The sequence below is a fragment of the Zalophus californianus genome, chromosome 5 (genome assembly GCF_009762305.2).
Source record: "Zalophus californianus isolate mZalCal1 chromosome 5, mZalCal1.pri.v2, whole genome shotgun sequence".
NCBI classification, from domain to species: Eukaryota; Metazoa; Chordata; class Mammalia; order Carnivora; family Otariidae; genus Zalophus; species Zalophus californianus.
Window position 1 is genome coordinate 95,626,572 of NC_045599.1, and position 26,474 is coordinate 95,653,045.

At 46.0% G+C, this 26,474-nt stretch overlaps 1 protein-coding gene across 1 annotated transcript in view; it reads left to right on the plus strand.

The window, feature by feature from the left end:
• Positions 1-26,474, plus strand: part of SLIT3 (slit guidance ligand 3) — a 594,180-nt gene that overhangs the window by 80,083 nt on the left and 487,623 nt on the right. Inside the window, exon 4 of the mRNA XM_027606988.2 lies at positions 18,025-18,096. Coding sequence (XP_027462789.1) covers positions 18,025-18,096 — 72 coding nt within the window. The remainder of the gene's footprint in view (positions 1-18,024; positions 18,097-26,474) is intronic.

Here is a 26,474-nt window from a genome sequence, read left to right on the forward strand (position 1 = left end):
AGGCTGAAAGTGCCGCCTCCAGCTTCTCAATGAGGGATCTGCTTTTGTTGGGAGCCCTTAAATCCTCACGGGGAACATACTTCTGATAAACATCGAGAAATTACAGATGGAATCAGGGCCTCGGAGCAAAGAGAGGCCCTTTGGGGTTTAACATTACAGCATATTCTTCCCCAAGTCTAATTCAATGGTGAGCTTTTCAGCCAAAGGAAGTGTTTTCGGTAATTGGCCGAATCTCCGTAGGAAGACTGCTGAGCTTGCTACTGCTTCTATCAGAGCATTTCTCATCTCTTGGATTTTTCTCACACTTTTCAAGTTCTAGATACAATCATTTGTGCCCTGGTCTTTGAAACATGTCATGCTGGTATTAGAACTTCCTCGGAGGGCAGAATAAAGGTGAGAGAGGGGAAAAGCGATAGCATGGAGCTCAGAGGGTCAGTAGGGCCCAGAGCAGCGATAAACCCCTGGGGAAAAGGCAAGCAGTACCAAACCTGGAGATTGTGGGTAAGGGAATTAGAGGGTTTGGCAGGCAGGTGATCCAAATTAGGAATGGCTGACCCCAGACTGAGTGCATGGCGCATAGGTAGAGCAGGCCAGGGTGAGGCAAGGGTTCAGGCCGACCATGGAGACACTGGGGGAAGAAGCCCAACCGAGGGACTGGATCACGGGCACTGAGCCAGGGTCTCTAGGGAAGGAGGCTGAAGGCAAGGCAGAGCTCTAGCTTTGAGGAACCTCTCTGAGGTTTCCTCCTGCACAAACCGAAGATAAAGTAGTTCATAGCTCATGTGGTTATTTTGAGGGTAAAATAGACTAATCATTGTCAAGTGTTTAAAAGGGTAGCATTCAATAAATATTATTATTTTATGACAGGGTTTTAAACAGGAGGGAGCAAGAAAAGACACAGTTCCTAAAATACGACTTTAATTCTGAGAAAGATGTTTTTTAAACTAGGTTAGCTTGGCCTTTGAAATTACCATTCATTTACTCATATACTCATATGAGCTTTCCTTCTTTATTCAAGAAATCCTTATTGAGCCCCTTTGATGTAGAAGGCATTCCTCTAGTCCCAGGGACACAGTGACAATCTAGAGCAGGCTTTGTCAAAATGCGGCCCATGGGCCAAATCCGGTGCACTCCCTGTTTTTGTAAATAAAGTTTTATAGGAACACAGCCATGCCCAGTCATGTATGTATTGTTTATGGCTGCTTTCATGCTACATTGGCAGAACTGAGTGGTTGTGACAGATAGCCTACAGCCTGCAAAGCCTAAAGTAATTACCACCTGGCTTTTACAGAGAACATTTACCGACCCTGGTGTGGAGACACCTTTCAGTACAGTACTCACTCTGTAATGAAAGAAGCCAGTCAATAGGAAATTTCAGTATAGTGAAAAAATTTCAGAAGCCCATAGGGGTAGAGAGAAAGATTGGACAGGGCTTCCTAGAAGAGATGTCCTCTCAGTAGAGACCTGGAGGCTGAATAGGAGTTAATGAAGTAGAGGAGAAAGGAAAAGAATTCCAGATAGAGGGAACAACATTTGCCAAGGCCCAGAGGTGAGAGAGAGCAATGTATGTTCAGGAGCTAAATGAAGTTCATCACAGCTAGAGGGACAAAGGACAGGTGACACCAAGCTTCCCAAGCAGAATGAAGACGTTTTAATGTTTTCTGTGGGCAGTGGGGATGTATTGAGGGATTTTCAGCAGGGGAACGATATAATTAGGTCCATATTATAGGGAAATCAGTTCACCTGGAATAGGTAGACTCACTTTAAGAGTTGAGTAGGAGCGTGAGGAGCAAGACTGGAAGCAAGAAGGCTGGCAGGGAGAGCCTATTTCAGTAATGCAAGGGGAGACCATGGTAGCCTGAAGTAGGAAAGAGGCAGTGGAGGTGGAGAAAAGAATGGTTTGGAGACTATTTAATAGGCAAAACTCACAGCACACAGTGACTTGTGGCATATGGGGAGTGTCAAGTGACAAGGAGTGAAGCATGAGAGAGGATCACTCCCTGAGATGGGGACCACGTGGGTAGGGGCAAGTTTAGGGTGGAGGGAGATGACAGTATCCACATCAGTCATGCCAATGGGATGCCCATGAGGAGATGTCCAGTTGGATTCAGAGCAGGTCATGTCATTCATTCCACTGCTTTAAGACTGGAGGTGAAGGTGTTAGCTATTTAGATATCTGAAGCAAGCGTTTTCTAGGAGGAGGAGAACAAGGAGAAGGCCTGAGGAAGGGAGCGTCCTGATGTGTCCCAGGAGAAGCAGGGAGACAATGTGGCTGGCACAGTGTGAGACTGCAGGAGAGTGGAAGGAGCTGAAGTTTGAGAGGCAAAGGAGGAGGGAGGTGGACAAGTCACGTAGAGACATGGGGCCCATTGCAAGAATATCAGCTTTAACTGAGTGAGATGAGGGCCATTGGAGGATCCTCAGCAAAGGAATGACTTGATATGGATTTTGAAAGGATTGTTCTAGCTACTAGAGGAGAAGAGGCGGTAGGTGCGCAATGGTGGAAGCAGGGGAACCAGACAGGAGACTACTGCAAATCTGAAGACAACTCTTCCTCCTCCATATTAGTCAATTTCCCTTTTATCTAAACAACCTCAAAACCTCAGTGTCTTATGGAAAATAAGTATTTCCCTTGCTTATGGGTCATAAGTTGGCTGGGTTTGGCTGATATCAGCTAGATTCAGTAGGCCTTGGATTCAGGCTGTAGACTGGGTTTAGGATCTGTCATGTGATTTCTTACTCTCCTTGGGCTTGTGACTACCAGAGGCATATTTTTCTCAAGGCAGGTGGAAGAAGAGATGAGATCAAGCCAAACCACAGAAGCACATTTAAAGCCCCTGCTCACATCACACCCATCAACCTTCTATTGGCCAAATCAAGGTACATGTCCAAGCCTGACACCAGCTGGGTGAGGAGATAGGCACTGCCCTCTTTCGTGGGAAATACCACAAGGACACATGGCCAAAGTCTTAGATATACGATTCTATCACAGAGAAGGAGGGAAGAATTAGAACAATAAACCCATCTACCATGTTTTCTCTCTATTCTAACTACCCTCGTCATCTTCGTATTTGTCTGCTGATTGTAACTCTGGTCCCCTTTGACTCCTACTTCCTCACATAATGGGCACCTCCATGTTCTCCCCCATCAGCTCTTTCTTCCCCCTGATACAACTTCCTTCATGCCCTGCCTGAGTCTTCTTCCTACAGTGTTCCTTTCTTCATGGCAAGCCTGGTCAAGAAACTTCAATGACCAGCCATTTAGCAACACAGATTTCCCCCAAAGGCAAGCAATTTCTATACCCCCTTCATGGTTCTGGTCAACCTGTGTCACACCTGTACTATTATTATTTAATATTTTCTTTAACTTGACTTTAAGGCTACTTACTTTTCCCCTTAGCTTTATCTTAAGTAATAATTACCACAAGAGAGTTACACATTTTTCTAAAAACATAAAAACATATGCTGATTAAGATAAGCATGTTTGTACCTTTACCCTCTGAAGTCACTTTAGAGGTTTGATGACTGCATTTGGGGACCCACTGGCCTCCCACAAGCCCTGTAGCTTCATCCCATCCATCTAGCCTTTATTTTTGTCTCTACGTATTTCCACTGCTGGGACCTTGGTGGTTGCCTCACTGTCTGTGCGCCTGTCATAGAAAACCATTTGACTCTAGCTGTGCTCATACTACCTTCTGAGCCTGGAAGACCCTACCTCTTTCTCTCTACCTGTCCTTGAAGACTTGCCTCCTCCACAAGTCCCCTAGCCCCTGTTTGGCTCTCCCTTCCTGCTTTACTTACAGCTGATGCCCATCATCCAGTGGTCCAGCTCATCTTCTCTCATTGCTTCACGTTTGTTGATCTTACCAACTTGACGCACAAGTGTGCCTAGACTCACATGGCTAGTGCCTGCCAAGTCTTACTCCATCCACACACAGAGCATCCTCATCCTTCACTCAGCACATTAACATAGATGCTGTGCCTGAGGTGTCCCATCAGAGTTCCTCTGACCATGTATTCTCTCTGCCCTTTCTCTGTTTTTCATTCCCTAGCTCTTTCCTCTTCCTGTTGGCAGATGCTAATCCAATATTGCCTCTTCCATGAAGCCATAAAGACTTCTTCCATAGCTTCCTCTATTCCCTTCTCAATCAGGACACATCCCATTTGCCTGTGGTCGTCAATGTACTTCTCTTCCTTCCCTACTAGACTGACTGTGAGCTCTTTAAGGAGAGGATCTTGCTGGATTTTGTGTCCCAGAGCATGACACAGAACAGGCACGGAGAAGATGTGGTATACATACACAATGGACTCAGCCACAGAAAGGAATGAAATCTTGCCAGTTGCAACAATATGGATGGACCTAGAGGGTATGATGCTATGTGCAGTACGTCAGACAAAGACAAATACCATATAATTCCACTCACGTGGGATTTAAGAAACAAAGGAAGAAAGAAAAAGACAAAAAAAAAAAAAATCAGACTCTTAAGTATAGAGAATAAACTGTTGCCAGAGGGGAGGTGGTAGGGGAGGGGAATGGGTGAAATAGATAAAGGGGATTGAGTACACTTATTTTGAGAGCACTGAGAAATGTATGGAATTGTTGAATTGCTATATTGTGCACCTATAGCTAATATAATACTGTATGTTAAGTATACTTGAATTAAAAGAGGGAAGCATCAAAAATGAGTAAAAATTTAAAAAAAGAAATAGGCACTGAGTAAACATTAAATTTCTCAATCAATTTATGGATTAAGTGACTTGAACTTTGCTGTTTCTACAGGACTGTTCTTTAAGTCTTGCCTTCTCTCTTTTTCCTTCCCTATATTGCTTGTCCCGTGTAGGCAAATAGTGGGTGCTTGTTAAATTTGCAATAAGGTGAGTTTCATAGGAAATGGAGGAGGTAGCTAAGATTGACAATGAAAATTGATGCCAATTAAGATAGTTTAGCAATTCTTAGTGCTTTCAGGCCTAACCTGATTTTGAACATCAAATGTATCATGCTTTTGATTATCGAAGGCAAAGGGGAATGTGTTTGGAGCCCTTTTGCCTTTGTCCATGATTGAAAAGATATAATTCATGTTAGGTAACTAGTCCTGTCCATTCTGCATCAGCTCTACATCTGGAGATGGTGTCAAATTCTTTTTCAGGATGGAACTGGTATCGTGTGTGTGTGTACGCACGCGCGTGTGTGCGTAAAATGGAGAAAGAGAGATAGCAGTCCATATGCCAACACACGTGGAATCTATTTGTGAGGATCACTGGTTCAGTCCGCAGCTTGGGCCATTCATTTATTTCTTGCTAAGTGAACATCTGGGATTCAGTTTGAGACGCCAACAAGTTTGGAAGGGATCTCAAAGCCGTGGTTGGGATGGGGAACTGCTCGCCTGCGGTGGGAGTGAGAGAGGTGAGCAGGGGCTCTTAAACTGTTCTGCAGACTTCGGTTCAAATGCAACAGCCAGAGGGTGGAGAAACCCTTTCCAGGCTGGAAAAGCATTCACAACCAGGAATAACCAAAGAAGGTTCTATCAGATTAAAGAAATAATGCAGTCTGAAAAGTGCCCTCTTCCCCCTTACCTCTTTCCCCCTGTTCCCTTCCCACCCCATAGTTCTAAATGTATCCAGGTATCTTCCTTTTCTAAGAAAAAAGAAAGAGAAAGAAGAAGGAAAAACCTTGGAACTAGACCAGGAAGGAAATGCTATGAGAAAGTAAAATTCTAATTAGTTATAGATGAGAATTGGTCACAGATAATTACTCTACATTCCTTGGCTCATGCCTGAGAAGCCTTCAGAGATCTTTTGTTGTTGTTGTTGCTCTATTTGTAGACATATATCTAGATACCTAGATAAACACACAGAGAAGCACACCATCATTAACAGATCTTGCAGAGTGCAAGTGTTTAGAACAGAAACGAAAGGGAAATTTGTCATTCACAAGCTAGGAATGTTTGAATCCTTTGCTGTCAGGTCTCTTTTCCTTTTTTTTCTTTCTCTCTCTCTCTTTTTTACTTTGAACTTTCTTAAAACAAAAGCAAAGGCCAATGGGTTCAAACAGGACCATTTTAAACAGTATACTTCCAGAAAATTTGTGCTGAGTTGCACCTGCCCCCTGTGACATCCACCAACTAGAGTATTTCTCCTTCGATTTGCATCTGTCATTTTCTTACCTGTGGGTCAAAGGGGTTGGAGACCCAGATGACGGGCTGAGAACAAGCCAGAGAGAACATGGGAAGTCTGTTATAGGCTCTGCTCATGCCATCCTATTTAGAACCAGCTTTGCTGCATTGTTTTGGGGATTTTAAGGAGGGAAGATCCTCATAGCTGCCTAAAGTATTTTTCTCTTAAATCCTAGTAGAAATGACTCAACATTAACCATAGGCTGCTTGAGGCATGCTTAATGTCTTAATGGAACGTGCTTTTACAGAGCAGTGCTAATGTCTGAAGAATTCTCAGTCCTTTTCCCCTGCCCTCCCCAACATAGCTCTCCCATATTCATTCTGAGGCAGCACAGGCAAGAGAGAGTTTGCCTTTGGGGGCGTCTGCCTTTTCTCATTAGCACCCCTCATTCTGCTGATATAGAGACCTCGCTCTAATGCTCCACGTGGTGTAGGGCCCCTCCGCCTCCCTCTGGTTTCACTCGGTTCGGGAGCTGTCCTTGCTTCCCCTTCACCCCACTGTGCAAATCAATGGTATGTGCCTCATGCCGCATACTCTCAGGACCCTCTTTCCAGCACTATGACAAGGGTATAAATCTGTGCAGCTCTCCAGTAACCTGGTTGCGGTACTCCAGCAGGTCCCTAACAAGACACTCTGGTTTTAATAGCCAAAGTGAAATGGCCAGCACAGGGCTGCTGGGGCAGCATTGCATAACAACTGACAGTACTACACGCTTTTTGCAGAGTTTACCTTTTTTTTCTCATTTGTTCCTCAGTAATTTCGTGGGATAGGTGAAATAGGTATTCACTCACTCATTGATTGATGGATTCATTCATTCATTCATTCAACTAACCAACAGAATAACCAAACAGTAAATATTGAGCACCTACTAGTTGCTAGGACCTATTCTAAGTTCTGAGTTGCAGTGAACAAAATTGACCAAAAAAAAAACCCTCTTCCCATGGCACCTCAGATTTGGATGGATAATCTAAGAGGTATCATTATTCCCATTTTTTATATGAAGAAGCCAAGAGAAAGAGAAATTAAACCCTAAGGACTTATAGCTCATTTAGAGTGGGATGTAGAATCCAGGTATCCTATCCATCTCTCAGAATAAGGAGAGTAATAGAGAAATCTTAGGAATCGTCTCAATAACCCACTGATTCTGTTGATGAAGAAAACCAGGGTGCTGTGGTTTGCGGGGGCAGAGATAGGACCATCGCCCAGCTTCCCTAAGCCCCAGGCCTGTGCCCTATCCATGAATTCTTAGAGCCTGCAGGGGCCTATAATTCACTGGTTCTGTCATCTTGCGCCTGTTTCCTACCCACCTAATGACCTCAGTCCATTTGGGCTGCTATAAAAAATACCACAGACTGGGTAGCATAAAGCAACAGAGATTTATTTCTCACAATCTGGAGGCTGGAAATCCAAGATCAGGGTACCAACGTGATTGTGTTCTATGGAGGGCACTCTTCTGGGCTGCAGACTGCTAACTTCTTGCCATTCCTCATCTGGTGGAGAGGGCAATAGATCTCTCTGGAGCCTGTTTTAGAAAGGTATTAATCCCATTCGTGAGGGCTCTGCTCTCATATCCTAATCAGCTCCCCAAAGCCCATCTCCTAAATCATCACCTTGGGGGTTAGGATCTCAGCATATGAATGTGGTGGTGAGGGAGAACACAAATATTCAGACCATAACAACCACCCTTACTTCCTTAGTCAACATAGATATCATGGCCCGTTTTCATAAGAAATATAACTCCCTCAACTCCCTTGTCCATCTCCCCCTCTGTCGTAGTTCCTGCAAAAACCCTAACCTAGGCTGAATTCAATTTCTGTTGTTTGCACCCTGTCACCCAGGCAGCTTGGATGTGTCTGGAGAACAAACACATGCTCATGTAGGCAGGTCCCACTTACACCTCAGGATCACTAACCTCACTGGCTGCTGCCCCACCAACTTCTAGCCTTTCCTGGTCCGTTCACGCTCCTGTTCTTTTCTGGAAAACTACTTCTTACCTTTTCTTCTCAGTCACCCACCACACCCTTCCTCTCCTCAATCCCTGCTGACAATCTAGCTTTCTTTTTCAGTGAGAAAACAGAAGTACTCAGAGAAGACCTTCCATAGACTCCCGTCACCGCTTCTGCCTGCCCTGCTGTTGCCACAGACGACCTTTGACCCTGTCGAAGGCCATTGCCATCACTTGTGCATTGGAATTTTCCCTGTCACCTGTCTGGGAGCCTCTCTCTAACAATTTTCCCCTCATCCCCTGCGTCATTGATTTTCTCTGTTTACCAGATCACTCTCATCAGCAAAGAAGCATGTTGCAATCCCCCCCTGCAATCTGACAAACTAAAAACAACAAAGCCTTGCTGGACTCCATAGCCCCTGCTAGCTACCAGCCTGTTTTCTGTCCTCCGGTATAGCACACCCCCTCGCAATCCTTGTTTCCCCTTGAAATCCTCCTGCCACTCTTTCTGGAGCCACTCCGGTGACTGGTTCATGCCTACCTCTCTACCGCGCTGCTCTCTCCAGGTTACCAGGAGCTCTGCATTGCTAGGTGCAATGTCGTCCTCATCTTTCTCTACCTCTCAGCAGCAATCCTGCCTCACCTGGGAACTCTCCCCCGTCACTTGGCTTCCACGACTCTACCCTCTCTTGCTTCTCCTCCTACCACACTGGTGGCTGTTTCTTGCTCTCTCTGCTCCCCAGTGGATGGTGCAGCCCACCACTCATCCGCACTCCTCTTCCCCTTTCTTCATCTCCCATAGTGGGACCATCGTTCATGCCTTTAAATACCATCTGTCTCTCTATCTTGGTCTTAGTCCTAAAGCCCAGATTTGCATATCCAGTTGTCTATCAGGTGTCTCCACTTGGATATTTATAAGCATATCAGATTTAATATGTCCAACTCTGGGCCTCAGACCGGCTCTGCCCACACTCCTCCCCACCTCTGGTAACAACAGCTCCACAGTTTTAAATGCACAGGCCCAACATCAGTGTCCACGTTCACTCCCCTGTCTCTCAAGCCTCACCTCTAATGCATAGGCAAATCCTGTCTGCTCCACCTTCAAAACATTTCTATCTTAATACCTCCACGGCTGCCACCCTGGGCACCAAGTAAAGAGAATTCCCAGGGAAGGGAGGAGCACGTGTAAACACCCTGAGGCAGGAGAGGATGCAAGACTGGAATGTTCCAGAAGGGATCGAGGCATGATTCTTGAGTCTGGGGGGCTGCCTGCCTTCTCAGGGTAAGGACATCACTGTGGGGATGCAAGTTTTGGCCAGTGTCAGGTGGTCTGACCGTCTGAAGTGGATCTGGTTAGCTCTGATGGATATACATGACTGTTAAGTGGCACACTCAGTATGTCTGCAGTGTGTTGGGTGCACGTGTCTGTGTCTGTGCTTTCACACGCGTGCATAAATGCGTGTTTTCTCCTACACTACATATGTTTTCCTGGAGTCTGAGCCCTCAGTGTGCTAATGTGGTTTCATGTACAATCCACTGGGAAATTCCCAGAGACCCCTGCTCTTGAATTCAGTCCTAGATAAAGCAGCCTATTGGTCATAGCCTCTGGGGTTCCCTGAATTGTTCTGGGCAAAAGTGACTTAGGTCTTATAGGTTAGCCACCCTGGAACAAGAGTGTTCTCAGTGCCCTTTGGCTTATTCTTTGCAGAGTCAGTAGTATTCTGCTATAGCTGCATATACAGGACCCTTGCCCTTCTTTCTCCCCACCCGCTTCTCTCCTCCTGAAATCAAGGTGTTCTGGAGGGAGGGATATTTGGGCTTATGGGTCAGAGGCAAAACAGGCTCAGGCCACTGATGTGCTCTGTTTTCTTTCTAACAACCGTGTAATTGGAGGAAAATTGGTCCAATGTGAGGTGCAGGAAAGTTCAAAAGGGGTTGTTTGGGAGTCTTTGTGCTTGTTTTCTTTTCATGCTAGAGTCCTGAGTTGAATCCCAGCAAGGTGAGATCCTGGGCAAGCCCCAGGGCTCTCTAAAACTGTACATAATTCTCAGTACAAAGTCACCTACAAAGGCAGGCAGGGAAGTTCTCAATGGACAGATCCTTTAGGTCTGAAAGGTGAATAGGAATAAATGCTTTGTAGAGATGGCTCTGGGTTTCCCTCCTGCCCTGGGAACAGTGATTATGGGAACCTCAGAGCCTTCCAGAGGGGCAGGATCGTTAAATAGGCCTTGAAAAGTAAAGCCAAGAGAGCAGAGGGTCAGTTTCCTAGTCCACTTTGACTCAGTTTCTCTAGCTATCAAACAGACAGATGCTCTCTGTTACTGACCTCCTTCCCAGGATTGTTACGAAGCCTGCTGGCCAACCAAGCGCCAAAGTGTTAAGGAAGCAGAATGGTGAAGGGGTTCAAAGCACAGGCTTTGGTGTCAGAGAGACCTCTTTCCAAACCTTGTTTGTCAGCTGGGTGACTTTGGACAAGTTACATAATCTCTCTATGCCTCAGTTTCCTTATGTAAAATAATGACAGTAACCGTGTTTATTTTGAGAGTCACTTTAAGGGTAAAATGAGAGAATGCATAGAAAACATCTCACACAGTGCTTAGTACAGCATAGGTGCCCTATCTTGACAGAAGAAAGGGAGGAAGGAAGAAACAACAAGAACAAAGAGGTCATGACTGTTGCTCTGATGCTAAGACAAGCTGGCTATTATGATAGTTCTCACCAAATACCCAAGATCCCTGTAGATTTCCCAGCCTCCTTTACAGTGAGGTGTGCTCCATGCCGGTAGTTCCAGCCAACAGACTGAGAGCAGAGGTGTCATGAGTCCCTACTCAGTCAAGAAAGCTAAGAGCTGGTATGGCTCCTTGTTTCCTCTCTTTGCCAGCCCAGCAGCCTTGGAGGCCATGCCTTCCCTATGTCATCTTCCAAGATGGAGCAAGTTGTTTATGTGAGTGTAGAATCTGTGTTTACTGCGTTAACCCAGGGAGATCTTGGAACTCATTTGTTATGCTAATAGCCTTGCTGACCAGCACAGTAGTCTATACGAGAGAAGTAAATCTATTTCTGGCCTCCTGGGGCATCTAGAGATGATGATGGTGACAAGAACATTAGCTGCAACAGTCACCGTTTATTGAGCCTTTGAGGAGTCCTGTAGAGACCTTTGCAGATGTTAAACCATTCATCCCTCTCAGGGACCTCATGAGGTACACATTTTGCTATTACATAATGTGGTGTTCCTAAAATAAACTTTAAGTTATTTTTAAAATGGGTTCTCTGGGGCACCTGGGTGGCTCAGTTGGTTAAGCATTCGACTCTTGATTTCAGCTCAGATTATGATCTAAGGGTTCCTGGGATTGAGCCCTGCATTGGGCTCTGTGCTCAGGGGGGAGTCTGCTTGAGAGTCTCTCTCTCTCTCTCCCCCTGCCTCTTTCCCTGTTCTCTCTCTCTCTCTAACAAATAAATCTTTTTTAAAAATAAAAAATAAAATGGGTTCTTTCAAACAACTTTAATGAGGAAAAAACTTCTTAGGGGCAAGAATTTTAGATGATGGAAACAAAGTTATTTCTCTCACAGAAATGTCAAAAATAAAGGTTTTAATTGCTATTAAGGACATTTTGAAGTCATAAACTAAAAATAACAGATTTTCGAAATCAGCATAAGCCAGGCTAAATGTCAGTGAGCAAATGCTGAATTCTGTGGAAGACAAGACTCAGGTCAACTTGCTCCTGAACCATCAAAATAAATTGTGGTTTGGACCAGAAGTGCTATTAAAAGGAAGCCCCCACTAGATCTCAAGAAAATTGCTAGCAAAAAAAATAAAATAAAAATAAATTTTAAAAATGGAAATCCCAATGGCAAAGGAGAATCAGTCACCCAATGGAAGTGGCCGTGGGTGCTGAAGCAAATAAGCTTTCTTTCTACACACGTGGGATGTATTTCTGATCATGACAGTGATGTAAACCAACAACATCACAAATCAGTTTTCTTACTGAACTGATCAGGTTACATCCAGTTTGCATTATGAAATTTGCATTGCAGGAACAAAGCCTGAATATGATTTGACCAGTGAGGAAACCAAGAAAATAAGAGGATATCAGTGTTTACAGGGAGCAACTGTAGAAATAGCCCCACAACAGGGCTGTCTGCTTTTTTCACTTGCCAAAGTTCAAGTTTTTTCCCTTATGCTCACAGAGTTCCCCTGATGTATAGTGACACCTGTGTATCCTCATGGATGATGGTGCCAACTCTGAGATGGGATTTGAGACCTCTGCAGTTTGGCGCTTCCCTTCTTCTGGGCTTAGCTGGAGCCTCAGCTCCATGGTCCTCTCCATCTCTCCACTGGGGAAGGCTTAGAGCTTCTGCTCTGAACGACAGAGACTCTTTGGCCCTTGTTGCTTAGACATGTTGACATTTCTGAAAGTACCAGTTGACCTAGAGAACATCTAGGCTGTCTAGGAAAGTGCCTGGGGCTGGGGAACCAATTAATTTCATTACTAAAATAAACAATCCCAGTGACCTTTGGGAGTTAGCACACTTTGACTTTTCCCCTCCTTCAGACTGTAGCTGGGCAGCTGGACATGCCACCGCTCCCTGAGGAAAGCAAGGCTTGGCCGTGCTGTGGCCTTGCCCTGGCCTGCTGCTGACATGCATGCTTCCGGCCCGAGGCATCTTGCCCCGCCCTTCACCCAGCGGGGGAGCTACTGAATGAGCCCCGCATTCTTGCCTTGCCTGTCAGTGAGGCAGGTGAATCCGCAAGGAGTTTCTGGAGAATGCAGATAGACATGTGGGCCCTCTGGGAGTTGTGTTCGCCTCCAGACAGGATGGCTTCTGTCACCTAGCCCAGGAAGGCTGTTGACTCTTCAGGCTCCCCAAATTTGCCATTCTTCCCTTATGATTTATTCATGAAATTCAACCGGCCCTTGCTGAATCACCACCCACTGCATGCCCGGGGCTGTGCGGGCTGAAGTTGGACAGCAGGAAGATATTAGACGCATTTTCTACTCTTGAGGACCTACAGAACTCAATGGGAAGATGAGACTCACACGTTAGGTGGTAAGTTGAGACAGCGTATAATGAAGAGCTAATTAAATATTGTCGTTATCCATGGTAGCTAAGAGCACAGATTTAGCATCAGGTGTCTGGGTTCAAATCCCATCACCATCGTTTTGATCAAGTTTGACTTTGGGCAAGTGCTTTAACCTCTTTAGTCTTCTGTTCCCTTATTATAGCTACTGAGAGTACTAGCCTCAACGTGTTTCTGTGGAAATTAAGTGGGACAGTGCAGGTAAAGTGCTTGGTACAGCGCCTGAGTCATGGCCTCACTGTTATTACTAGCTACTGATATTAGTTGTCAGAACATATTTGAGAGACCCCAGTAGTATAGAAATCTGGAATCTAAACACGCCACATTCTGTGTGCTGGTCTCCCTTCTCTGTTCCTTTCAGCAATGATTGGTAATCTCAACTGATCAGTTAACAGGAGCCCCTGGGGACAGTTTTAACACCCCCACCCCTGTAACTCCCTCTGACTCTGTCGATGATGCCTCCCATGTATCTCCTACACCCCAATACCATTCTCATCCTTAAACCAGGTCCTCACACAGCCAAGTGGATCACATAAGAGCCCTCTTAACTAGTCTCCTTGCTTTTTCACTCTCTGCCAAACCAAGTTTATTGCTACTCAAGAGGACTTTGTGAAATCTAAACCAGATGATCATTCCCTTGTTCACACCCCTCCTGTGGCTTCCCATTACTCTCAGGAAACACCCGAGCCCAGATCCTTTATCATGACGCACAAGGGTCCTTGCTATAGAACCCCTGCCTAGCTCTGTAGCTTCATCCCTTTTTTCTCGTGTCATCCCCACAATTCAGCAATGCAGCCTGCTCCTGGGTCTCATGGCCCTCCATGGCCATGCACAAGTCTAGGACCCTCTCTCCCTGTCCCCTGAAAAGTTGTACTCATGCTTCAAAACTAAATTCCAACCACTTCCTTTGGGAAGCCTTCCTTTACCAGGTCTGGGTTCACTGGCCTCACTCGGTGCTCCTATGATACCTTTGTTTTCATGTCTATCTTCTCCACTACCATCTGATATTTGGAAAGGAATATTCTTATTCATCTTTGTATGTTTGTACTGAAAAAGGACTGGAGAGACGGATGGATGGTGGTTGGGTGGAAAGTTGGATGGATGGATGGATGATTGAAAAGATAGATAAATGGACAAATTCAACAAAAAAAGTAGCAAAACCTCTAATCAGATTTTACACCCAGCTGCCTCCAGGAGGGTGATCAGCAGTACTGTAAAGCTTCATAGTTCAGGCTGAAAAGCAGTATGACCTTGCAACTCACAGCCAGTGGGTTTTTGACCTTGATGCTGCCCAATGTTCCAGCAGGAAAGCTAAAACAGAGTACTGATCTCAAAGGGAGGGGGATAGCCAGGTGGCCTGTATCTTATCACTGACCTGGCCTCTGGCCTGTTTGTCAACCTCCTTGGGTCTGCCCTCATATGGGTCCCATTCAGTCATTTTTTCCATCCAGACATCATGGATCTATTTTCAGCTTGAACCACAACAGGAGATTTCCACTGCTGGGCCCAGGGTGACAGAGCAGAAGATGGCTTGAGTGATCGAGGGCCTCATGGCGAGTACTCCCGTCTGCAGCCCAGTGCTTCCCTGCCCCTCCACCAGGACAGTGACACATGTCATACCGTTCATTTTCCTGTTCAGGAGCTGCTCTACAGCAGCCTCATGGGCAATGCACCTTATGCAGCTTGGAGCCTTCATCAGCTCTTCAAGGAAGACCTTTCAGCCGGCTTGGTTAGCTAAGTAAATGTGAATAAATCCTGGGATGAGCTGGGAATGAAATAGAGCATCGAACTCCTTGTGATAGGGAGAACCAGCACGAGGCCCGCCCACGCTAAAGCGGAAAAACCCAGAGGCTTTGGGAGAAGAGCCCGGCCCAGCTGCCCTGGAAGGCTCATCAGGCAGGCAGAGCACAATTGGCTCAGTTTGGTTGTGTTTTTATTTTTGTCCAGCCACAAATACTGAAAAATGATTCCTTCCCTTCCTGGAACCTTGGAGCCAAGCTGCTTTTATTTTTAGCTTCAACTCTGCTTTGGGGCTTTTAGCGCACTAAACACCCTACCCGCTGCAGGCCGCAGCAGGCCAGATTTTCGGATTTTTGCCTAGACTGGAGTGTTGGGTGTCTGAATGGCACTCTCAGTCGGCTTTGCGCAGCTGTGACAATAAAGGGTGATTCCAGACAGACCCACCGAGAGACCAGTTCTGGCCTTGGGGACCTCCAAGAGAGTCCTGTTCAGGGAGGGAAGTGGATTCAGGGTGAACGGTTGTCTGGGCTAGTGCAGAGGGGGTGGCAGCCGTGGAAGAAAAGGAGGCAAAGGGGAAAAAAAAGGAAGAAGAAAGGGAAAGAGAAAGGGAGCTGTCAGTTACTGCAAGGCTTCGAGTGGTTTGTGGTTCAGAACCAGGGCTCTGGAGGCAGACTGCCTGGGTCCAGATGCTGTCCCTACCCCTTCCTCATGCTGTGGCCTTGTGAAATGTGCCCAACCCCTCTGGGCACCAGCGTCCTCGGCTGTGAGACGTGGATCATAACGACGCCTGCCTCTGGGCTCTGCTGCCTGCAGTCCTGCCCGTCCAGCATGAAGCCTAGCGTCCGACATGCAGTTATTGTAGTGTTATCACCACACTCTTACTGCAGTGCTAGACCCTTTGGCATATACTGTGTCATTAAGAAGTACTGTAACCCAACGAATAGGGTTATTTTCCACATGGAACACTGAGGCTCAGCAGGCTAGGTAACGGCCCTAAGGCCCCACACAGAGATCAAGATATAGTTAGACCTGAACCTAGCCTTGGTCAGCCCCAAAGTCATACCACCACGCCTCCCCTGGGATCAGTGCTCCCACATGACATAAAGCGACCTATTGCTGACTGTATGGAACTGAACTAAACAAGCAACTAGATTACCCTTCACCCTCCCCCGGGCTCCCTCCCTCTCTCCATTTTAGTGACAGGAACACAAAGAGTAGATACTGGGAGTGATCAAAAGAACACTGGTCAAACTCAGGGAAACAGAAAGTATAGTGGTGGCTATCAGGGACAGGGCAGGGCAGGTGGGGGGGTGTTGTTTGATGGGGATAGTGTTTCAGTTCTGCAAGATGAAAAAGATCCAGAGATCTGCACAACAATGTGAATATACTTAATACTACTGAACTGTACACATGAAAATGGTTAAGGTGGAAAAAAAAAACTTTTTTTACCACAATTAAAAAATTTCAAAAAGAGCACTGGTGTGGGAATCGGGCTGCCGTTGGGGTGAGGCAGGGAATTTGAGCTTATCCCGTCCAACTTCCCAGCCTCTTGTCTGGCCTCCTTGCAGTCATGGGGCTCCTGAACAGCATCACTGGTCCATAGCTGCCCACACACGCTGTGAGCCCCTCAGGGCTGAGCAGCACACTTCCTACAGGAGCCTTATTCTGTGGTCTTAAATGCTCCTCTCTTACATGTTTTGCCCTTTTTAACCTCCTTCTAGATCCCTGTCCCTCTCAAGTGTTTGGCCATCAACCTGGGATGAAAGGGGGGAAATACCAAAATCACACCCAGGGAACCATGTCTGCTTGATGCGATGGGGAAAGCGTGGGCTTTGGGAGCAGATGCAAAGAAGCAGCTCACCTTTTTTCTTCAGTTTGCTTAACTCTCAGATAAGATAATAATGGTTGTCCCAGGTAACCAAACAGGCAGTTCACTCTAAGGAAGAAACTCAGCCAGGCTATAAACTGTTCTTTTGCTCCAAGACATTCTGGGGACAGATTTGGAGACACTGGTTTGGACATTCACTGATGAGGCTACATGAAGATACTAGGAGAGGGAGGCATGGGATCAGGCAGGAAACAGGGTCTCCCTCTTGGTCTCCCACTTCCAGGAGAGCAGCCTTCTTGGAAGCCACAACAAGGGTCCTGTGTCCTTTGGAAACACACATGGCCTTCTTTACTATTGGCATTAGTGTTGACAGTTCTCAGGAGACTGACTGGCTCTATTGCTGCCATCCAACATGGGGCCTCCCTCCTGGCCGAGTTTACCTCCAGCCACATGGCATGGCCAGACTGTGATCTTTGACCCAGAGCCGACTGCTCCATTAGGCACAGTGGGGACAGTGTCCAGGACCAATAATACTTTTAGAGGCCCATGAAAATGCTTTCATTTCTTTTAAAATTATAAGGAAAAAAAAAAACCCTTTCAGGTCAACATAAATGTTATTATATATAATATTATTTTATGCCAACATAGTTATAAAATATGATATTAATTTTTTATAGAGATAGGGACACACAAAGGCAAAAGTGCCAAGGGCCCATGAAAATTATAATGCAGCCCTGCTCTGGGCCAAAGAGCCAGGCTGGTAGGGATTCCATTTGGCACCTCAACCCGTGGCCTCTTCTGCTTCCATAGTAACTGCTATTTCCCCACCACACCACCACCATTATCTAGGATAGAATATTCTCTCTGGTATTTTACTTCTTTTTAGGGACCCATTTTGCATATCAGTTTCATCACTTGGCAATAGCTACCTGGAGCACTTGGCCAGAAAGTTTCAAAAGCCTTGTGTGGGACCTGTGGGAAAGAACGTGTGATCAATGAGTGATGTCTGTCCTAGGCTCATGATGGGGGAATGGCAGCATGCATGCTGTGTTCTTGCCTGTGACTGACCTTTGCTTTATATTCTCAACTTGACTGCAAGCTTTTCAAGACAGAATATTCCTTAACATGATGTGCATCCCACGTTGAAAGATCTAGAAGTTCTCTTTATATCTCTTGATTGATTGAAGTGGTATCTGTGAATACACTTGATCCAATTTAATGTCCCCTGACATCCTTTCATTTTTCTCTTCATCTGTAGGCGCCTGAACAAGAACAAGCTCCAGGTCCTCCCAGAACTGCTTTTCCAGAGTACACCAAAGCTCACCAGACTGTGAGTAGAATTGAATTGTGTTTTCTACCAGGCGTCCTGCCTGGCTTTGGTGATATGGATATTGTGATTGCCTTCATGAGTGGAGCCTGGTGCCATGCAGAGCTTGGCAGTTAGCCCATATGCATGGGGACTTGGAGCTGGTCTTCAACATGGCGTGCCCCCACACGCCCCTCCACACCCAACTTTTTGCTCCCTTTCTTCAGAGATCAGTGGCTTAAGTGGCCACTGAGAGCTAGTGACTTGTGGTAGTAGATCTTTTCTTTGCAAGGAAGGACATGCTGCCACTTAACATGGGTCTGACCTTACCTCAGGGAAATGCACTGAGGATGGAATTTGAGATGGGTTTATTTACAGGAGACATCAGTGGTGTCAGAAGGCACTGGATTGGACTGATCATTTCAACCTCACCACCCTGCAGACTAGTACACCTTCTGCCCTTTGCCTGCTTCCTACCACTGCCATCTGGGAATCCTGGGTCTGGAGAGCTATGGTTTTGTGGGAAAAGGAAGAAACACCTTGAATTTTGCTTTATCTTCTGGAATGGTCCAGGTTATAATGCAGGGGGAAGATTGGAGATGCTTCTGTACATTTATTCAGTATGAGAGTGTGGAGGTTTAGGAGCTCGAGATGCATGTCAGAATGGAGATTGTGGTTTGCATATTGTGGGTGATAGCCAAGTGCTAATTAACTGTTGGTGATTGGCTCCATGATTCTGAACCTACAAGTCATACTGGCCGTGACTCTTGTAGGTCATGGGGTGAACTGGGTTGGCCCGAGCCTTGGTTTTCTGAATGGAGTGACAGTGTCTGGCTGCTTAGTAGTCAAGCAGTGAGATTTACAGCCTGGCTGGGAAGACTCTAACATTACTGGGGAGGCTCCAAACTTGTGGCCACTATTCACATTCCCGGTGGCTGTGTTTAATACCTATTTATGCACTCGAACAATGCGTGTAGGCTTCAGGATACATTGGGAAATACGAAACACATGTCAGTGAGTGCATTTAAGAACGAGTTCTGAGTTGGAAATCTGTATCTATATCTATATGTGTGGGTACACACAAAGAAAGAGACCATATACATAAGTGTATTTTAAGGGTACTTTATTGGAACAAGAACAACAAGGGTTGGCTGGTGTTTAAGTGGTACAGCAGCGTGACTTGCCTTTCTCTGGGACACACCTGTACCTTGTCAAGGTCTCCTCGTGCTGTGTACTGCATTTCTCTGGCTCAGTCCACCTGGCTGACTTTGCTAAACATGGACAAGAATATGGCCCCCTTTCCACCCTTCCTCTCTGAACCCACTTTGATGGGCGTGAGGGTGGATAAAGTGACATTTGGCAGCCTGGCTGTCTAGCTGAGCTGGATAAGCAAGACGAAATGGGCATGAGGGGAAACAACCTGGTTTTTAATTTCTTCTTCCTGTATAGTTCTTTCCCTCTGTGTTCACTTACTAGCTGTCTCTCCACCCAGCACTACATTGTGCCTTTTCAACCTGCTCCTAAATAATGCTGGCTATCTGCTCTTCATTGGGAGTCTCAGCATCACTTTCTAGGCACACAGAAGGTGTCTGTGGGGCTGGGGCTGCTGGAAGGCTTCGAGCAGGTGGGGTCTGACTGTTCTACTTGTTGCAGGATGTTGGACAGGCTGGTTCTTGCTCACGGAATGTGGCCTCCCAGCCATTCCCCACAGCCGTCAGAGTGATGCCCATTTTGTTCAAGGCTGCTCTTGACCCAAGCAGAGGAGGAATTTCAGGCAGTGAGATGCTGGGGGCCAGGCCCAGGCAGACAGCCCGGGACATGGGAAACCTCAGGGTGCTCTCCTGTCACTTTCTACCTGAGAGAGGTTGGGGGAGTCACTTTCCCTTCTGTGCCTGAATATCCTCGTCAGTAAAAGGCAGACACCCCTCCTCCCTTTCATCTTCCTCGCTGAGGAGTTGTGAGTATCCGACGAGATCACAGTGTGCGTGTGTTTTTTAGGGTTTCCGGTGCGGTGTGAGTGTCCTCACCAAGATAACTATGACTACTCCTACACTTCCCATCCCCTCAGCCTCACTCTCTCATCTCTTCCTCTGGGGTGCTTGAAGGAACTGAGAGTTGCTGTGAGTGCTGAGATGGATGACCCTGAGCTTTTACTTCAAGCCAGAAGAGCTGCAGCTGGGAAGGCAGGGAAGACATTTGACTCCATTTGGTGGTCGTCCCCTTCCAGGCCCTAGCCAGGCACAGAGGCCGGCACCACATCAGCTGTCAGTGAACTGGCCGATGAAGAAGTGAAGGATATAGGCCTAGGTATATCAACAGTGCCCTTAGGCTCTGGTTCTTTTATCCCCCATTCATTCATTCATTCATTCATTCATTCATTCATTCAATAAGCTCTTCTACTGTGCCTGGCTTCTGCTGGGTTTTCAGCTGCAGACATGAAGGATGCCCACTTCTCTGTGTGCCTCATCATGACACATTCTGAATGGCTGCCAAAAAGCTGAGAGCTAAATATAATTTTTTTTATTGAAGCAACTATATTAACCCAGGTTTCAGCTATAATCAGCAGTCCCTTTTTTCTCTCTGGGCTTGATCTTTGATTTTTCTTAATGGCCCTATTGTGTCTTTGTCTTATTTTGCAGCCACTCCAGGGCCTTTTTGGAAGTAAGCAGGGTACAAATTAGAAATCAATAAATGTGCAATCATGAGTGTGTATACATATGCCACTAGCTCTGTTTTAAAAGAGCATTGCATCGCAATAGACACAGTGAGCCATTTTCCAGGGAATGCTAAATGTGGGTACTGCATGGCTGTCTACTCCATAGTATGCCATGTGGGATAAGTAGCAATTCTGGACACGCCTTTTCCTTTCTTACTAGATCTATAGACAAAAACTGCCTAATACTCAGTGTTTATCCAAAGAATACCTTTTGAAAAGGCTATGGACATGTAATAAGATGTTTTCAGGAGTGATGGGAAAGGGAAATAATACTTATTGAAAACCTGCTACTATAATAACGGTACTAACCAGTGAGTGACAGAAATGTGACTAAAGTTAGCTTAATCCAAAGAGGAAATATATTAGTTTATATGCCTGGGAAGACTAGAAATAGTTATGGATGGCTTTAGGAACAACTGGATCCAGGGGCTTGGGTGATGTCATTGGGACTTCATCTCACTCCCTCCATTGTGTGTAACAGTGCCCATGATGGTGGGCAAAAGCAGAAGACTTGGGGGCACTAAACTGGCATTCTGGGTAGAGTCAACAGTCCTGAAAGAAAGAACCAATGGTAGATTGCTTAGCTTGGTCACACGTCTATGTTGGAGCTCGTCACTGTTGCCAGTGAGGTGGTATCCTCTGACTGATCAAGTTTGGGTCATGGGTTCATCCCACTTGTTTGGGGATGAGAGTATGGGTTTCCCAAAAGAAATAATAATTCTGTTATTGGAAGATGGGGGAAGTGATGCCAAACTTGAAAACAACAGATGTCTGCAAGTTTATTGAGCATCTACTTTGTGCAGACTGCTGCACTTTAATTGAGTGCTTTGGATCCTCAGTAACACTTCAGGGTAATAACAATAGCAAACCCATTGACTGGCAGGTGCTGTTCTGGGCGCTTTTTGTGGAACTCATTTGATACTCCTACCAGCCCTGTGGGTAGGTGCTATGACTATTACTGTTCGATCAATGTGAAACTTCGGCTCAGAGGTTAAGAACTCACCCAACATTATACAACTACTTCGTGACAGAACCAGAATTCAAATTTGGGTAATCTGACTGTGGAGTCTGTGCTTTTCTCTACCACAGTCAGCTCCCTGCCTCAGTACTCCCATTTTATAGTAGAGGAAACTACAACTCAAGAGTTTGAATTACTTGCCCATATGGCCCACATTTCTAAGAAGTAGCACTGCCCTGGGACTTTGCCTCAATGCTCAGATTTAACCTTTACACCAATCTTGCAGAGAGAATCATTCTCAAATCTATTTCTGAAGCTTAGAGGGGTTAGTGTCCTTCAGTTTTCTACCATGCCAAGCTAGCTATTGTGGAGACCTGAAGTGATGATAAAAAGGATTGTTAATGGACCTGTCATATATCCCAAGTGTTTCTGTCAGGCCTCTGCTGGTCACTCCACCCCCATCCACCCTCAGACTCAGCACCATCGATTGATTGATCCATATGTATATTAGTGGTGTATCTGTCCTCTTGCCCTGTTTTCAAGCACATAGAGTACAAGCCAGAGCATCCTAGAGCTTGGAAGTGCCCTGAGGTTTAGGTAACATTGCTGCATTTGATAAAGGGCCAGTAAGGTTTCTGTCATGCCCTGGGCACTCAGTAAGTATTAGCTTGCCCCCCCGCCCCCATCTTGACATAGATCATAAGGTTCTCAAGTGTCAGGATCATGTTTCTGGTCTTCTTAAGGTCCGTACCACTCCTGACCCAGAGCTGAGCATAGGAGGTGGCAGTAGAGTGAAGGGGTTAAGGGGCTGTGAGACTGTGGACGAGTCACTTAACCTCCCTGGGTCTCAGGTTCTTCGCCAATAAAATAAACAAGAGAACCTACTTCTCTACATTGTTGTGAGGATAAATGAAAGTAACCCATGCACAGCCTTTAGCTTTGACTCTAGCACATAGCAAGTGCTCAGTGAAAGAGGTCTCCGGTTGACTTTGCTAGCTGACTGAGGCAAGCCGTGCTTATGCCAGGGCTTTGGCATCTGTGGTTAACACTTCAGCACCTGGCAAAGAGTTCGGGCTCCAAAAGAGGTGAGAGTGAGGGAACACTGCACTTGGAGCGGGAAGATCCCTGTCCTCAGACCGGCTCCACCACCCACAGGCTCTGTGGCCTGAGACATGTTACTTCCCCTCTCCGGGCTTCAGTTGTCTCATCTAGACAGGATGGTATGGAACGCAGTCTGCTACATGGTCTATAGGTTATTAATTCCGCCCTTTTTTTGTATCCCCTTCCAGCGTTCTCTCTCACCTACACATGGGAGAGGGAGCAAAGGATTTCTGGTTATTGGGAGGTTAAAGTATTAATGTTGGCAGAAATCATTAGAAGGAGCAGAAGACAAGGTAAAAACCATGATTAAAAGTCCTCTGCATTTTACCAGGGCACCTGGGTGGCACAGTTGGTCTGACTCTTGGTCTTGGCTCAGGTCGCGATCTCATGGTTGTGAGATTGAGCCCTGCATCGGGCTCTGTGCTCAATGCAGAGTCTGCTTGAGATTCTCTCTCTCTCCCTCTGGCCCTCCCCCCCCCCCCACTCTCTCTCTTTCCCTCTGTCTCTCTCAAGTAAATAAATAAATACATCTTTTTAAAAAATACAAAGTCCTCTGCATTTTACCGATTAGAGAGCTTTAAGGAGACGAGGGACACAGTGGTTCACAACCGCAGTTTTTAAGAGTTTGACTTCCCCATATGAGGATGAGGAGACCGCTGGGGTCCTTTTGGCCTCTGTTCTGGATTCATGTCCAAAGAGCCCATTCCATATTTGGTAGTGGTCTAAAGCCCCGTAGCTGAACAAGCAGTGTGATAGCCGCAGGACAGGGACCCCCCCCCCATTTTCCCCACTCAGTTCTATGAGGTATGTGACAGCTTTAAAAAAAATGCCACTGGGGTTAAACCCCCTGGCCCTCACTTGGGTCTGTGGAGTTGCAAGAGACTTAGAAGGTTAATCCCTGAGGCAGCTGAAAACACTATGAAGTGTGGCCAACCAACTAGCCCCAAGTCACTGGGCTGTTGTTATGGTAGATCAGCATCTGTCCAGAGTTAAAGGCTGGGAAACCTCAGTGACCAGGGAACTTATTTCCAATGAGAGAGTCCTCCCAACTCTCATTCCTGCTCACTTGTACCTCTCCTTCCTCTTCACCATTGTCTGCTCTTGTCATCACCTTGTGTGCCCCATACTCCCAAACAGGAAGCTGCATTCAGCAAGGTGATCTAGTGTCTCTTTGAGTCGGCCCGGTGGGAGAGTAAAGAATGTGGCCTTTGGAACCGCATAAACCTGGGTTTGGATCTTACTCTCTGGTGACCCTGGGCAAGTAGCTTCAACTTTCTCGGTCTCGGGTTGATTGGCTGTGCAGTAGGGTTAACAGTCATAGCTCCTGTCTTCGTTTGCTTGGGCTGCCATAGCAAAGGATCTCAGGTTGGATGGCTTAAACAACAGAGATTTATTTTCTCATAGTTTGGATCCTAGAAGTTTAAGATCAAGGTGCTGGCAGGGTTGGTTTCCTGAGAACTCTCTCCTTGTCTTAGAGGGGGCGGTCTCCTCGTGCCTCTTCACACGGTTGTCCCTCTGTTCATGCTCAGGCCCGGTGTCTCTTCCTCTTCTCATAAGGACATCAGTGACCCTGGCTTAGGCCCCACCCTAATGGGTATGTTTGAACTTAATTACCTCTGTAAGGACCTAATCTCCAAATACAGTCACATTCTGAAGTAATGAGGCCAAGGGCTTCAAATACGAATTTGGGGGATGGGGACGACACACCAGCCTAAAGGGTTCCCTAGTGCGTATTACATATTTGCATGGATCAGGTGCTCTATGACCTGCTTCTGTGTATATCCCCCTACTCGGTCTCAGGTTTAGGGGGTCAGATACTATAACATTTCCATTTTAGAGATGAAGAAACAGAGTCCTAGAGATTTGAACAGCTTGCCCAAGGTCAAAGACAGCGACTGGCAGAGCCAAAATTCAAACCCAAGCTTGCCTGACTCTAGAGCCCACATTCCTAACCACAGTCTTCTTACTGTATTTATGAGAAGTTAGTAACTACTTAAAGTGCCAGGCACCTAGTAGAAGCTCAGTTAATGTTTGTGCCCTAATGCCTTTGAAGCCTTAAATGGGCCCAGGCTTGCTGAATGACTGGGGCCCCATACCTCTAGGTAATACCTTTTGCTGTTCATAGATCCCTCTGTAGCCACCTTAATCTTTCAGTTCTGCACTAAACTTGAAAACATAACTACATGCAATATGTGTCTCCATAAAACTCTAATATCGATGTGAAACAGTGCTATAAAAGTGAAAAACCAGTGGAGAAAACAAAAACCATACTACTCAATTTCCAGCAGAGTTGTTATCTGATGTGGTGAAATGATAATAGGACGATGGGGAAACCAAGCCATCAGGATGGTGGGGTTTCAGAAACAGCCCTCCTGCCTGGAGCTGGATCCTGGAGACCTGCTCCCCCTGTGCTAGCCTAGCCTTCAGAGTCCAGGGACAGACCAGCCTCACCATCGCAGACGTGGGGTCACTTTTTCCAGGGGCACAGCCACCAAAAGCTCATGGAAAATATCCCTGCAAACTGGAGCTCCCGTCCCTCCTCCTTCATTCCCCCACTCCCTGAACACTGCAGTGAGGCTCTGGCCTTCTTTTTGCTTTACAGCGTGCTTCATCAACTGCAAGTTTCGTCATGTGCTTGAGGACAGGTTTAACTTTAATCTGCATGTGGACAGATAATGGATTACAGTGGGTGCCGTGTCACTCTTGGGATTTCTATTTTGTGTGAGTTGCACTCTGTCTGTAGTGCTTTAAGCAAGAGCCAGGAAAGAAGGCATGGAAGTTTTCTTTTCTTTTCCACTGAGGCTTTATCTGGCTAAGCACAGAAGCCTGTTGTCTATACACAGAGTTGATTATAGGCTAATACTTTGAATTGTCCTGTAGGCCCTTAAATGGTAAAATTTTAGGAATAAGTTATATAGACCAGAATTTTTCAAACTTGACTGTGCATCTGAACACCTGGAAATCTTGTTAAAATGTGGATTCTGGTTCTGTAGGTCTGGGGTGGGACCTAAGAGTCTATATTTGTAACAAACTTCCAGGTGATGCCCCTGGCCCAGGACCACATTTGGTGAGCAAGGATCTAGGTTCCACTGCTTCTCAAACTTAGCATTTGGGGAAAAAAAATCCCTTGAGGTGCTGGTTAAAATGTTGATTCCCAGGCCATGTAACCCAGACATCTAGTTCATTACATCTGGAATGGACTTAGGGTTCAGACCTTGTAAGTAGGCACCCTACATGATTTTGGCATATGTCATCCATGAGCATACTTTGAGAAACACTGATCTAGTACAAACCCTATTACTTTATAGATATGGGAGCAGGCAAAAAAACAGACATCTCTTGAGCACGTATTATGTACTAGATACCCTTTGCATATGCAATCTTCTTTAGTTCTCCTGCAGGGTAGATATTTTTGTGCCTACTGCACAGATGATAAAACTGAAGCCCAAGAGTTAGACTAACTCACTAGGAATACACCCAGGGCTTTCTGACCCCCAAATCTACGGATTGTTTTCTACATTATCATGTGCCTCCTGTGCTGAAACACACCTTACAAAAGAGAGAGAAAAAACAATCATGGATCTCTGAAGCTTTCAAGGTTCAGTATTTTGTGCTTTTATGCTTATA